The 14,210-nt window shown below is 39.4% G+C and overlaps 1 protein-coding gene across 1 annotated transcript in view; it reads left to right on the top strand.

Moving 5' to 3' along the window:
- Positions 1–14,210, top strand: part of plekhh1 (pleckstrin homology domain containing, family H (with MyTH4 domain) member 1) — a 40,304-nt gene that overhangs the window by 24,150 nt on the left and 1,944 nt on the right. The window contains exons 10-27 of the mRNA XM_041266810.1: positions 633–724; positions 1,629–1,779; positions 2,319–2,455; positions 2,568–2,678; positions 3,188–3,274; positions 3,705–3,863; positions 4,632–4,712; positions 7,289–7,468; positions 8,108–8,219; positions 8,686–8,798; positions 10,369–10,545; positions 10,919–11,016; positions 11,432–11,609; positions 12,348–12,503; positions 12,741–12,838; positions 13,227–13,368; positions 13,628–13,770; positions 14,077–14,206. Coding sequence (XP_041122744.1) covers positions 633–724; positions 1,629–1,779; positions 2,319–2,455; positions 2,568–2,678; positions 3,188–3,274; positions 3,705–3,863; positions 4,632–4,712; positions 7,289–7,468; positions 8,108–8,219; positions 8,686–8,798; positions 10,369–10,545; positions 10,919–11,016; positions 11,432–11,609; positions 12,348–12,503; positions 12,741–12,838; positions 13,227–13,368; positions 13,628–13,770; positions 14,077–14,206 — 2,345 coding nt within the window. The remainder of the gene's footprint in view (positions 1–632; positions 725–1,628; positions 1,780–2,318; positions 2,456–2,567; positions 2,679–3,187; positions 3,275–3,704; positions 3,864–4,631; positions 4,713–7,288; positions 7,469–8,107; positions 8,220–8,685; positions 8,799–10,368; positions 10,546–10,918; positions 11,017–11,431; positions 11,610–12,347; positions 12,504–12,740; positions 12,839–13,226; positions 13,369–13,627; positions 13,771–14,076; positions 14,207–14,210) is intronic.

Raw genomic sequence — 14,210 nt, 5'->3', positions numbered from 1 at the left:
TATTTCCTCTTGGCAGTGGTGTCGATTCACACTCTTGTCTGTGGTTGCTTTTCCCAGCCTGCAGCTAGTGTAGCGTCTGTATCCTAGAAGAGTGAGGCCTATTGACGTTTTCCACTTCAGCTGGAGGTCACCACCTGAACAGGTGTGACCAGTTCTGAGCTGATTTCCCATTAGTGTGCTTTAGAGGACTAAAACAGGGGGAAACAGCATTTTAATCCCATAACAGATGACATCTAGTTGTCTTATAATGTAGTCAATTCAAAATACTGTTTGTACAATGTTAACATTTTCCATCGTAAAATATCACTAACCATGATTGTCACCCAGTCGCATAGATAGCTAGATATCGTTTTACAGTAATAAACATTGTTCCAAAGCACTTGGACATGCAAGAAAATGGTGTTTTATGGGTCTGTATTGCAGTCATTCATTAATAAACTCATAAACAATATCAATTTGCATGTGGAACAGCCAAGGTCAAGTCCATTCAACTATATACTGTATGTGTTCCTGTCTACCACGAAGGCTACTTCTAAAACAGAAACACAAGACATTTCTCTGTCTATACCATTGTTGTAGCTGTTGATGTAATACTACGTTAAGATGAAGCTAATAAATGGATATTTTTGCAGTTTCCAATTTGCCACTGTATCCAGCCGCAGGCCCCTTCACCCACCTCATCTACAAGAACGTCACCGTGCCTGTGTACACCACACTCAAAGGGGTAAGAAACCTTGAATCTCGTATACAGTAGGTGTAAGAGCATTAAGATGTCATTGATGGATTCTACCCAGAACATGTAGGTCAGACCAGGGAAATTAAACAATAACACAGAACGTACAGGGGAAACTGAGGCGCAAGGGTGCTCAGCTTTTTTTAAACAAAAACAAATAGTTGAACAAAACACAAAATAAAGGGCACACTGGCCAAGTAAACGCTAACAAATATTTTATACAAACAAGTACCTTGGTTTGCTTCTGGGTAGCATTCTCTCTCGGTCTTCTGACACTCCTTTCCAGACAAAGGATTTCTCCTTGCTTTTATAATTTGTGGCTGGAGCCAAATTTTATAGCGGACAGTTTTCGTTCGCCCGCATATAAACACCCAATACAAATAATAATAATAATAATGTAAATGAACATACATAATTAAATAAGTTAATATGTACAAGGGGTGGGCACCCTGTCACAGTTGCTCATATATATTGTTAGTTACAAGCACTTTGTTCTATAGGCTCTTCAAGGTTAATGGTGTGTAAAAAAAAAACAAAAAAAACTAAACAAAAGAAAAACCTTGCCTTCCTTTCTATTGGAATATTCTTTGCTTTGGTTGGTTTTATCTACTGGTTTGCTACTGCCTTCTCATTTTGAGGGTTTCCTTTCTAAAATATAATTTGTCCTTATGTTCCCGCTCCTTCCAGTATATCTGCCTTCATGCCGGTATTCGTATGATCAACCTCTTATGCGGGTTCCCATGGCCTTGCTGCCTGTTTGAGTTACTACACCTCTGGCATCACCTGTTACAGTATTTTGTCCCCCTCCCATTCATTAGGCTGTTTTGTCATGTGGACCAGGTTGTCGTGTGTGTGGTGTTTTTTTTTTTTTTTGCCATGTATTGCCTATTTCCAGAAGGCGACTCAGATCAGCAACATCCCCTTCCCAGACGAGTCCTCGGGCTCTGAGGATGACACCAGCTCTCTGGCCAGCCTCCGTACCTCCACCCTTGGACCCGAAACAAAAAAGAGCAGCACGCCGGGCAGCCCACGGGCCACCAAGAGAGGTGAGTGGCGCCATCAAGTAGTTTTAGAGGGTCAACACTGATGAACACAATAGCTGAAATCTCCAAGCTGAGTTGTTTTTAATAAATAAATAAATAGTAAGAAATGTTAATAAATGCATTATTAGAGTTTTCTTGTTTAAACAAAATAGCTGCAATTTATCATTTTATTTATTTTTGGTCTGTGTTAAATTTATAACGTGATAAACTGCAGAAATACATTGTTTGGTAGTAATAGAAGACTAATAGCTGCATGAAGTCCATCCCTGGAGTGTAGACACGTTCGTAATATCCAGTCAAGGTGCTACATTGGATTATGTGAAAGGATAAAATCTACTGTACAAATGTGAACATTCTGACATCAAGAATCTTTAGCAAAAATGTGGTTCTTGTCTGGCTATTGCTACAAGGCTGTTGCATATAAATACTCTCGAAATGCAGTTACAGTTAAAAGAAAGTTCAATGATAAAACGCACCATCCAAGGAAGAATCATTAGCATTTAAATAGAGATCTTCCTTATTTTGTGTCTGTAACCATGCAGGGGTGTCCATGTCCTCGGTGAGCTCAGAGAGTGACTATGCTATCCCCCCGGATGCCTATTCTATCGACAGCAATTACTCTGAACCAGAACACAAACTGCTGCGGACTTCCACCTACTCCTGCGAGAGTAACACTGCCGTGAGTGCGCCGAGCTCCTACATCTGATTATGTCAAGCCAAGTCGGCATGGGTTTAATGTCTGTCTATTTCTTGTCTTGGTTCCTAATTTTTTTTTAACTTATATATTGCAGGAGCCCCTGGAGAAATCTGGCTACTTGTTAAAAATGGGTAGCCAGGTAAAAGCGTGGAAACGGCGCTGGTTCATTCTGAGGAATGGAGAAATCTGGTACTACAAATCCCCAGTAAGTTGCCATCATTGAGTAACTAGACCTTTACTTTGAATTTACACCTGGTAGGATTTGTCTGTTTGTAACCTGGTGTGGGTGTGTGTATATATATATATAATATATATATATATATATATATATATATATATATATATATATATATATATATATATATATATCTTATAATATATTTTAACTTAACTGTTAATTTGCTGTATCATAATAGGCACAAAAAAGCATGAATGTTTTAGAGAGCTATACAAACTCTCCATTTGTGCTTCTTGATCCCATTACCTTTTACAGTGGCGGCCCTTAACCCCCTAACCACAAGTACATGTGCAGGTACATACTGTCTGGTGCTACACAGAAAAACTACTATATAGACACTGAGTTAAGTTTGATTTAATTGCTGCTTACACACAGTCCGCAGGGGGGATTATTTTAGCAAACCGCTCTGCTGCTAATAGTTTTATCCGAGCACTCTGTACCACCTTTGTGTTTTTATTGGTTTGTTTGTGTTTCAGAGTGATGTCATCCGCAAGCCCCAGGGGCAGATTGAGCTCAGTTCATCCTGTCGTATCGCTCGTGGTGAAGGGGCACAAACCTTCCAGGTGAGGATGCGTTCCAGGACAATTGAACACTATGCTTTATACACACCCATAACTAACCATGTACAACAGATAAAATAAACTGTAACAAGGGACTTCAAACATTAAATCATTCATGATAAAACACCTGACAGTTTTGTTTTTAGGCCATAACAATACATTAATACATGGCTATTAATAAATATATAAAACAACCTGAAGGTTTCACTTGTAATCTATAAACAATTAAAATATTCAGTAAGTGTATATGTATTTTCTTGTATGTCAATGAATCTTTAAATGAAATTGGCACCTGAATGGATACAATAGTACTAACTTAATTCAGTTTTAATCTCGTAATTGAATTCCCACTTTGAATTCACAAGTTTAAAACAAAAGGCCATAAATCCCGCTGTCTGTTCTTTTCCCTTAATCCCTCTTTATCCTTGCTCAGCTCATTACAGAAAAGAAGACCTATTACCTGACAGCTGACTCCCCCAACATTCTGGAAGAGTGGATCCGCGTTCTACAAAACATCCTCAAGGTGCAGGCTGCCAGCCTCGTTGTCACGGAGACCACCGCCAAGCCCACAGTCAGAGGCTGGCTCACCAAAGTAATATCAAGATGCTTGTTAAATGGTGGTTGCTTGTTTTGTTTTTATAAACTAGTTTTGTTTTCCTTGATGTTTCTTTTTGTCTTGCCAAAGGAAACACTTCTTTTTTTCGTACATTTGCTCATAGACATGTGAATTGAATCTAATGCTGCAGTGTCTGGTCTGATACTCAGCTGTTGCAAAGTGATTTTTTTTTTTTTTGGTAGGAAATGGTTTTTAAACTTGTAAAAATTTCTAATCCTCACAACATATGCCTAGCGCTTCAGCTCCAAAAACCATACATCAGTAGAAGAGTTGGCTTTCAGATTTGAGCCAGGGCTTGAGGTAGCCAGCGAAGTGCAAGTGATATGTCCATGACAGCTGACTGACGGGAACTATTCACCAGCTTATTCCACCCAACAGGTTTCATAGTGAAATATCTGGGGGGGGTGGGGGGTGGGGGGGAACACTGAGGAGGTTGGATGGAAATAAAAGCCCAGATGTGGAGAGTGTTTATTATCCCCTACTGGAGATGCCTGTATGGGTAAAGGAGGTGTCTGTCCTATGTTCTGTATTTGTGTGTGTGTCACTCTTACACATACAGTGCATGTAGGTAATGTTGACCTACTCTGTCATGATAATATTGTCTCTAACTTTGATTTTACAGTGTGACGGAATGTTGATAAATGATTGTGGTGATTTTTTTTTTTATTTATGATTTTAAGTGACCACAGTGTCTTTACTGGTAAAGCTAATTATTCACGGTGCGGTATTTCCATTCTCTCTCAGGTCAAACACGGCCACTCCAAACTGGTTTGGTGTTCTTTAATTGGGAAGGTGTTCTACTATTACCGCAATCAGGATGACAAGGTAAGACTCTCATTTTCTTATCATCTCTGCACAATGTGTGTGATTGTTGTTGTGTACATATAATCACTTTGGGTCAATTTTCACAAACTTGCAGAGTTAGTACAGAGTTGCGTACCAGCTAGTATGGTACTATCTCGGGATCATCCCCAGCTGCTAACTTAATACCAATTGTACAGAAAGAAGCGGAACAAAGTTGGGGACTAGCTGATCTCCAGCTTTAGTACGGTACTGAGGATTGTGGTTTGTTTTGGTGTGCTTTCAAACAGGAACTGAAGAGGGCCGGGGCTCAAAATCTGAGTGTTGGTTCAAATTATATTTTGAAAGGGTGTTTTTTTTTTTACGAAACCTACACCTTAATTATTTTATTTGATTTATTCAATTTCATTAAATATAAAAAAAAAAAAAAAATGAAAATGCATTGCACAGGCAGAGATTGAACCAGGCACCTCCAGCACAGTGGCTACAGTGCCGAGCTGCTACACAAGGGAGCCGCGACCCCTTACGAGTGTATCAATATTGTTGTCTTGCGTCACCTACCAGTCCTGACCCCTTCCCAATGCATGCTACAGCCTATTAATATGTAGTATTGGCTACTAAAGCATACTTTGACACAAGTATACATATAACCTGTTTATATATAACTTAAAAATATGTTACTCGTATATTAAATATTGCAATTCTGTTCCGTGTGGGTAATGCATAACTACTGTGCGGCTTTAAATATATTCTCAATTATTTTAAGATATTTGGAATAAGTCCTTTCAATCGTAATTGAAATATTTTGCCATTAGATCATTTTTTCGCTGTGGAAACGATGTGATCAGTGTGGGGATATCGTTTTCTGTATTATAATGTCACAAAATCCATTCCAACGCTACACAAATATATTGCAATGGCATCCCTTATATATATATATATACACACACACACAGTGCCATGCAAAAGTATTCAGACCCCTGACCAGTTCTCTTATATTACTGAATTACAAATGGTACATTGAAATTTCATTCTGTTCAATATTTTTTATTTTTTTTTTTTAAAACATTTAAACTCAAAATCAATTATTGTAAGGTGACATTGGTTTTATGTTGGGAAATATGTTTTAGTAAAATAAAAAACTGAAATATCTTGCTTGCATAAGTATTCAACCCCTGTGCTGTGGAAGCTCCCAGTTTGCACCTATGAAAGAAATTGCCCTAACGAGGACACAGTTACCTTCCCATTGGCCTCCACCTGTGAACCATTAAAGTTGCTGTCACTTTTCTGGATAAAAACCCCACTGTTGAAGGATCATTGGTAAGGCTGTGAATCTGAAGGAAAATGAAGACCAAAAAGCATTCTACAGAAGTTAGAGCTAAAGTAATACAAATGCATAGATTAGGGAAAGGGTACAAAATAATATCCAAGTGTTTGGATATTCCAGTGAGCACAGCTGGATCAATAATCAGGAAGTGGAAGCTGCATCACACCACCCAGGCACTGCCAAGAAAAGGCCGTCAAAATTCAGCGCTCAAACAAGACGGAGACTTGTGAGAGAAGCCATAGAGAGGCCAACAATCACTTTGAAGGAGCTGCAGAGTTCAGTGGCTGGGAATGGAGTAATGGTGCACCAGTCAACCATATCAAGAGCTCTGCATAACACTGGCCTGTATGGGAGGGTGGCAAGAAAGAAGCTGTTACTCAAAAATACCATCTGAAAGCACGTCTGGAGTTTGCCAGAAAGCATGAGAGTGACCCAGCTGCGATGTGGGAAAAGGTTTTGTGGTCAGATGAGACCAAGATAGAGCTTTTTGGCCAAAACTCAAAGCGCTATGTGTGGCACAAACCTAACACTGCCCATGCCTCAAGACACACCATCCCTACAGTGAAGTATGGCGGTGGCAGCATCATGCTGTGGGGTTGCTTCTCATTAGCAGGGACTGGGCATCTTGTTACAATTGAAGGAAGAATGGATGGAGCAAAATACAGGAAAATACTGCAAGAGAATCTGCTTCAGTCTGCTAAAAAACTGAAGCTTGGGAATTCACCTTTCAGCAGGACAATTATCCCAAGCACAAAGCCAAAGCATCATTGGAGTGGCTCAAGAACAAAAAGGTGAATGTCCAACAGTGGCCCAGTCAAAGTCCTGATCTCAATCCCATTGAGAATCTGTGGCACTATTAAAAAAAAATTGCGGTCCACAAGCATCGTCCAACCAACCTGAACAACCTGGAGCAAATCTGCCAAGAAGAATGGGCCAAAATCACTCAGACACTGTGTGCAAAGCTGGTACATACTTACCCCAAAAGACTTAAAGCTGTTATTGCAGCGAAAGGTGGTTCTACCAAATATTAATATGTGGGGGTGGAATACTTATGCAAGCAAGATATTTCAGTTTTTTTATTTTTCTTAAATATTTCCCAACATAAAACCAATGTCACCTTACAATAATTGATTTTGAGTTTCAGTGTTTTAAAATAAAATATCGACAAAGGTTCTAGGTGTCTTCATGGTAACCACTTTCATTTTCTGCTGTAATGTAAGGGTCATGTAAGTGTTCCAGTACCTCATGCTCATCTCTGCCTGCCCTGCTGCAGTTCCCGCTGGGTCAGCTGCGTGTGCACGAGGCGAGGGTGCAGGAGGTGGACCGCTCCTGCGACTCGGATGAGGACTACGAGGCGGGAGGGAGGGGCTTCCTGTCCTCCCACTGCACCCTGGTTATCTACCCCAAGGAGCAAAGCCCCACCTACCTGCTCATTGGGACCAAACAGGAGAGGGTAAGCTTCCTTGCCAACCATCCTTCATGGAAACACACTATGATTTTTTTAATATCCCACAATGTGGCTATAAGGAATATTACAAACTTTTTAAATTTTTTTTAATGTGTGTCATCTGTTCAGATCTGTTCCTCTTGAAAGGAGGGGGTAGGCTTCTGATATTTTACAAAATCAAAATTAAATCTGTTTTGCTTATTTTCAGTAGGATAGAAATTAACCTAGGAAACATTTGATTTATTCATGGTTTTATTTATTGTCAGAACCATGAAATATAAAATATGAAAGCTGTTATAAAACAAAAGGCTGAGCTCCGTTTTTATAAAAGTTGATTGGTAATTAATGGAGCTGTTTACACCTCAACAAAATATTTACACTTCTTATCCCTGGCGATGGGTATATAGTGAGTACAGTATCTTCCACTTTAACAAATATACTGTTTATTCAGCAGTGGTGAAAATTGGTCTTTACCACAATTTTTTTTATCAAATTATGGGAACATAAGGTCTGTCTTAACATTTGAGATGTCACAGCAGTCACATTTTTTTAATACGTTTAATATATCTGTACTAAACTGTATATCAATAATTGAATGTGATTTGGTTGTAAAGTGTTACGATATGCCTCCTCTCCGCCCCCAAGGACACATGGTTGTACCACCTGACTGTGGCAGCTGGCAGTAGTGGCGGATCTAAAGTGGGCACAGAGTACGAGCAACTGATTGGCAAACTGCTGGACCAGGAAGGGGATCCACGTAAGCACGTCTATCAATAGGCAACTCCAGTAGTGCCTTCATTACGGATAGATTTTGAGAATACCTACCGATAGGTGGCATTCCCTTGCCCGTGACATACTGGCAAAAGCAAATGCATTACGCCACTCTGTGTAGGCTATTGGAAGCAATGGTTGGTTCCCATTTTGAGTGAAGTTCTGCTTTTACACTTATGCATGCTTCATTATCAGATTTTGATTTCTGTTCATGGTTGTTTATGTACATGTATGAACCATAGTCGTTTCCAAGTACCTTCCTTATTGGTGTCTTATATTCCCTTTTTTTAATGGCAGGGATGTACAGTATAAAATACAATTGTGAATATACTGGTATATAATCTATACAAATATTCTAGACCCTGACCCTCAATAATGATTTAAGTGTAAAATATAGTAATAATCATTTTCAGAATAAGTCACTGAAACTAGTAAACTGCTTCTACTCACAGATTCCCCCTTGTGGACTCATCTCATGCTATGCTACAGTAAAGATGGACTCCTCTCTCCCCTTACCACCCTGCCTTCACAGGCTCTGCAGACTGAGGCACTCAAGCTCTTCAAGGTCATTCCTTCAGAAAAGTGAAAACAAAACCTATATTTAATGGAACAGGCTACTTGAAAGTAATATGTGCAAAGCTTTCTTGAACCTACTGTAGTATGGTACCAGATATCTTTTTTAATCATTTTTTGTTAAATGTTTGCTATAACTGCACATATGATTTGTGGAATTATTTCATTAGCTTTACCGTATGTAAGTTTAGATTTACCCTTTAGTTCATATAGTAATTTTAACTTGGATCACTCCCCCGCAGTGATATATAGTTGCGATTAAATCATATCCAAATTAAAAAAATGTTACGTTAAGTTGGAGAAATATCAGGCTGTACAAACTTTAGATCGGCTAACAGTGCGAGCCTCTGGCTGTGAGTGTGGCAGCTTGTTGGTCGTCAAGGCTTGGGTTGAGATAAGAAAACTGAGGCCTTGTTCTCTGCCTGAAGCAGACTTGCTGGCAGACTCCATAGGGACTGAGGGACCACGAACCTGCCCTAGAAACTGGAGAAATATCATTCACAGACAGCACTGACTACCTGCCAGACATTAGCAGATTTAAACTGTGCCTGTTTTGAAATGCTAGCACTACTTAATGTTTCCTGTATTTATGTTCTATTAACATAACAATGTAACTTCTCTTCCTGCATTAAACAAATGCATGCCCTTGGTACATAAAAATAGAGGGGGCAGCAATGGAGTATTATGAACAGTGCTCATCCTAGAGTGGATTATTTTAATCTAGTCTGGCAAAGAGAACACCCCTCGGGAAGCAAGCAAAGGGTTCTCTAAGGCAGTTGACCACCGGACAGAATATGCCAAGGCCAGTCATGATACGAGTCAATAAATAAAAATTACGCATATGCATCAACATATGAAATGAACAAAATAAGTATGAGAAAAGCAACAGGCAAGTGTAATGTTAATTAAACTGAAATTATAAATGAATTTGAGTTTGAGTTATTAGGTTACAAAACTGCACTGTATCAGTTTTTAATCGGTTAGCAATGAATTGCTATTCGTGCCAAAAAAGTGTTCTGTGAAGCGAAGTTTCTGTTCCTTTAGACATTTGTATTTGTAATGAGAACAACCTTGTGGTGAAATGGATTTAAGCTGAAGTGGTATTTTAGGTGTTCCTATACACGGAGACTACATTAGAAAAAAGTACAGTATCAAAAAAGTTATAATAAAAAGGTAGATATTGTTGAAAATGTAGCTGACTTACTACAACTTGTCAGAAGTCCAGATGAAATTGGCTAATTTTACATAAGAGGAAACAACTTAGCTCCTACTGTTTAGTTTAGGGCATACTGACATCTGCTGGAAATAAGTGGTAAACAGCTATACTGAAGCTCACTCTTTACAGTGTTTTTTTTGATTGGGCCTTTGCCCACGGGCAAAAAATGAACAGTCACACTTTAAAATAAGTGACTTTTCATGATAAATGATCTTGTGAAGAATGATTCATGCAATTTATTTGTAATCAAACTACTATGTCATAGGTATGTGTGTCATGCACTATATGGGATCTGTTTGGACAGGCATTTTAAAACCAATTTTTGGTCTTGTTTCTTCCTTCACAGTCATGCCAGCTTTTCATCAATGTCCTGGTTGAGTCTTCATCCATCGACTACCACATGTCTCTGGCCCAGAATGCTTTGCAGGTGTGCCTAACCCACCCCGAGCTACAGAACGAGATCTACTGTCAGCTGATTAAACAAACCTGCTGCAGGCAACCACACAACTACTCCCTCATCCAGGTAAGAGACAATGTGAGGAGTCTAACATCAGAACCGCTCCTCTTGCTGTTAGACTCATTGTGACAGTGAATTCAAACTGTACCCTCTATAACCCAACCCCTACATACTTTCTACCTTTTCTAGGTCATTTTGATGTGTTTTTTTAATATAAAAAAGTATAAATACTATTTGGGCTTCTGCATTTACCAATTACAAAAATGTGCCTGTTAACCTCTGAATTAATATTGGATCATACCAAGCAGCAAGAAGTCGTTATGTAAGTTAGACCACCAAGTTATTATGTGAGGAGAGGAAAACATCTTGAGTAAGAAAATAGAATTTGATTTGATAAAGGACCATACTTGAACGCATTGTGTTCTTTTATTTTGTTCAGTGCTGGCAGCTGCTGTCCCTTTGTGTCACCCTCTTCTTGCCTCAGCATCGTTTCCTCTGGTACCTGAAACTGTACCTGCAGCGGCACGCAGACCCCAGGTAAAGGAGATTGGCTTGTACATCTGAAATGGTCGTAGAGAGCAGAACATGTAGGGAAATACCTGAGAGCTACAGTATGAATGCTGAGGAGGTAATAATGTAGAGTGCTAGAGAGCTTGTAATACAGGTTTTTATTGGATTTCTTTTAGTATAGTTTATCATGTGCTTTTATTTTAGTACAAAATTAATCAATATGTATCATTCTTAATCTAAATGAGTATCATTTATCTAAAACAATTAAGCTCTACAAAAGACCTGCATCAAAGTCATATTGATTGTTGTTGATTTTTAAGCAGATTTAGTTATTGGGCATTTGGTTACACTGACAAGCTTGCAGTTTCCCAGTATGATTGAGCAGGCATTAAAAATGTCTGAAATGTATCTCCCCCTCTAAACTTTCTCTTCTCTGTGTTAGAAATGAAGTTGGCAAGTACATCATTTACTGTCAAAGATCAGTAGAGCGCACGCTTCAGAATGGAGATCGGGAGGCTAAACCATCCCGCATGGAGATCATGTCTATCCTGCTGCGAAACCCCTACCACCACTCCCTGCCATTCAGCATCCCTGTGCACTTCATGAACGGGACCTACCAGGTACAGCGATGAGGGGGTCAGTGTACCCCAGGACCGGGACAGTCGAGAGTTCAAGAAACCAGAAACTAGCCAAAAATACATGGCTGTACTAAATGAATAGAATACATCTCTGTATTTCTGCAACACACAGGGGAGTGGAAACATAACTGATGGGTGCCACTTAATAACTTGGTGCCCTAATCTCCTATTACACGATGGTATCATTTACACATTATAATTGGAACATTTGGAATTACAAAATGTTATGTATATGTTTGACAAGGATGTGGATATGGAGCTTGTGTACCGGTGTTGACTTTCCATTCTAGTTTCACTTTTGTCTCTATATAATATGGTTTATAGCTAACTGTAGTTTAGTTGATTTAAATGAATGTATTCATGAAATGTATTAGGTTTCAATGAAGGATCCTAGGACTGTCTGTCTTGGTGTATAGCCCCTGTGTTTAAGTGATTAAAATAGAACTCTCCCTGACATTATATACAGGGTGATTTTAGAAAGGAAGTTTACCACATCAACACACCATATCATTGCTGTGGTAAGCTTACTTTCTAATCACCCTGTACATTTACAGAAAAAAACTACATTATTTTATCTAAATACAAGAGACTTGCACTTGCTTTGTGTTTTCTAAACTACACTGGTTAACAAAGAACTCTTTTTTTATTTGCTCAATTGCATAAACCCCAGTGTTTCCTCCAGCTGTTGTAACTGTTAACATCAGGCTTGTGTTTCTCTAGGTGGTAGGCTTTGACGGCTCCACGACTGTGGATGAGTTCCTAAACACACTTAACCAGGAAACCGGAATGAGGAAGCCTGTGCTTTCAGGATTTGCACTTTTCACAGACGATCCTTCAGGGAAGGATTTGGAACACTGCCTACAGGGAAATGTCAAGGTGAGACAACAGGTTATATAGCCTGTTGGACTAAAGTAACTGATCTGATCAAAATGCATTGTCAGACAATAAAACATTGTTCAGGGCAATGAGCAATACCTGGTAGATAATATCCTGGTCAAAAGCATCCCGAGCTAAAGGTAATGCCAGCTGCAGAGTAAAATATGCTGGGGGGATGGGGGGCTGGGGAGGGGTTCCCTGTTTTTTATGATGGTTTGCCATTTTGCTTTTGCATAGATTTGTGATGTTATTTCAAAATGGGAACAGTCGTTAAAAGAACTACATCCTGGGAAGTATGAAGGGACCAGAATCATTCGCCTGACTTACAAGAGCAGGTAAAACTTTCTATGTCATTATACAATTTTTTTTTTTTTTTTTTTTCCCCTCGGGTTAGCTGACAAGATACACAGGATATGCTGTTCTTGACTGACAGGTTTAAATAATAGCTAGACTGAAGGAGCTGCTTATTTTAGCTCATTTGATTGAACTAGCTTTTGAGTTTCCACAGTAGTGCTGGTTCAAAATGACACATCTGTTCCAAAGAAACTCTCTTGGTAACTGTTTGTTTGGTTCATTCATGATTGACCTTCCAAGTGGTAATATTTCAACTATCACAAATCAGTTGGGAGCTGTGTGTACATTATTGCAGTTACCAACTTTAGATATGCAGTTTAAGCAGCGAGCTCTAATTCTGAGTGTTTTTTCCTTCTCTCTTCTCCTCAGGATGTGCTTCAGAGCACAAGCAAAGAGGGAGACAGAGAGAGAGCGCCTCCTGCTGGCGTATCAGATCAATGACGACGTGGTGCATGGGAGGTTTCCCGTCAATAAAGAGCTGGCATTGGAAGTTGCAGCCCTGATGGCACAGGTGTGTGCTTCCAGCCCTATTCTAAATAGGAAAACCATGTAAATGCCTATAAATATCCATAACGGCAGGTGTTGTGGCTTAATAATTGGGACTGTCATGTTAACAGTTTGACTGTATTCATTGGATTTTTATAAACACGATTACACAAACCATCCTTTTGAGTTTGTGGGTTTCTGTACAAGGCAGTAATGGACACTGTGGATAGAATGTGAACCAAGAAAAAAAAGTGTGTGACCTAAGCACAGTGTTTGTTGTGTAGGTGGAGTACGGAGATTTAGACCGGCCGGTTGCTTCCAGCCCCGGCGGGACTTCACAGGCCAAGATGCAGCTGCTTCTCCTGCAGGCCCTAGGAAAATTCTACCCAAAACGCTACAAGCAAGACTCCACCCCTGAGCAACTCCGGTATGCCAGTCCTCACAGGGCCCTTAATTCAGATTTTTCGAAGACGTGAAAATAACATAAAAATAAAAGATCAGTATATGTAATTTTTTTGTTGTTGTTTTTAATTAAGCAGGCCTCAAGTCTGCCCTGGAGGGACCATATCTTAGGTGTTAATTCAAACTCCATGCTATAATTTACACCTCCACATTAAAATGAAAGGAAATGTTCTCACTATGTTCCCGGTTTATAATAATAATAATAAAAAAAAGCAAGTTTTTTGGTTTGTTTATATAGCTTTTGAAAGACACTTATCCATTTCTCTGGCAGACGGCTTGCTGACAGGGTTGCGACTAAATGGATGGTATTGCGTGGTTGCAGTGCGGCGGAGTGTGTGCGCATTTATTTGACAGTTGCACGAAAGTGGTCTTTATTTGGAGCCAAACTCTTCACTGTGAAGGTAG

Source organism: Polyodon spathula, chromosome 12, assembly GCF_017654505.1.
Source record: "Polyodon spathula isolate WHYD16114869_AA chromosome 12, ASM1765450v1, whole genome shotgun sequence".
In the NCBI taxonomy this organism is placed as follows: domain Eukaryota; kingdom Metazoa; phylum Chordata; class Actinopteri; order Acipenseriformes; family Polyodontidae; genus Polyodon; species Polyodon spathula.
This window is presented reverse-complemented; position numbering and strand designations above follow the sequence as displayed.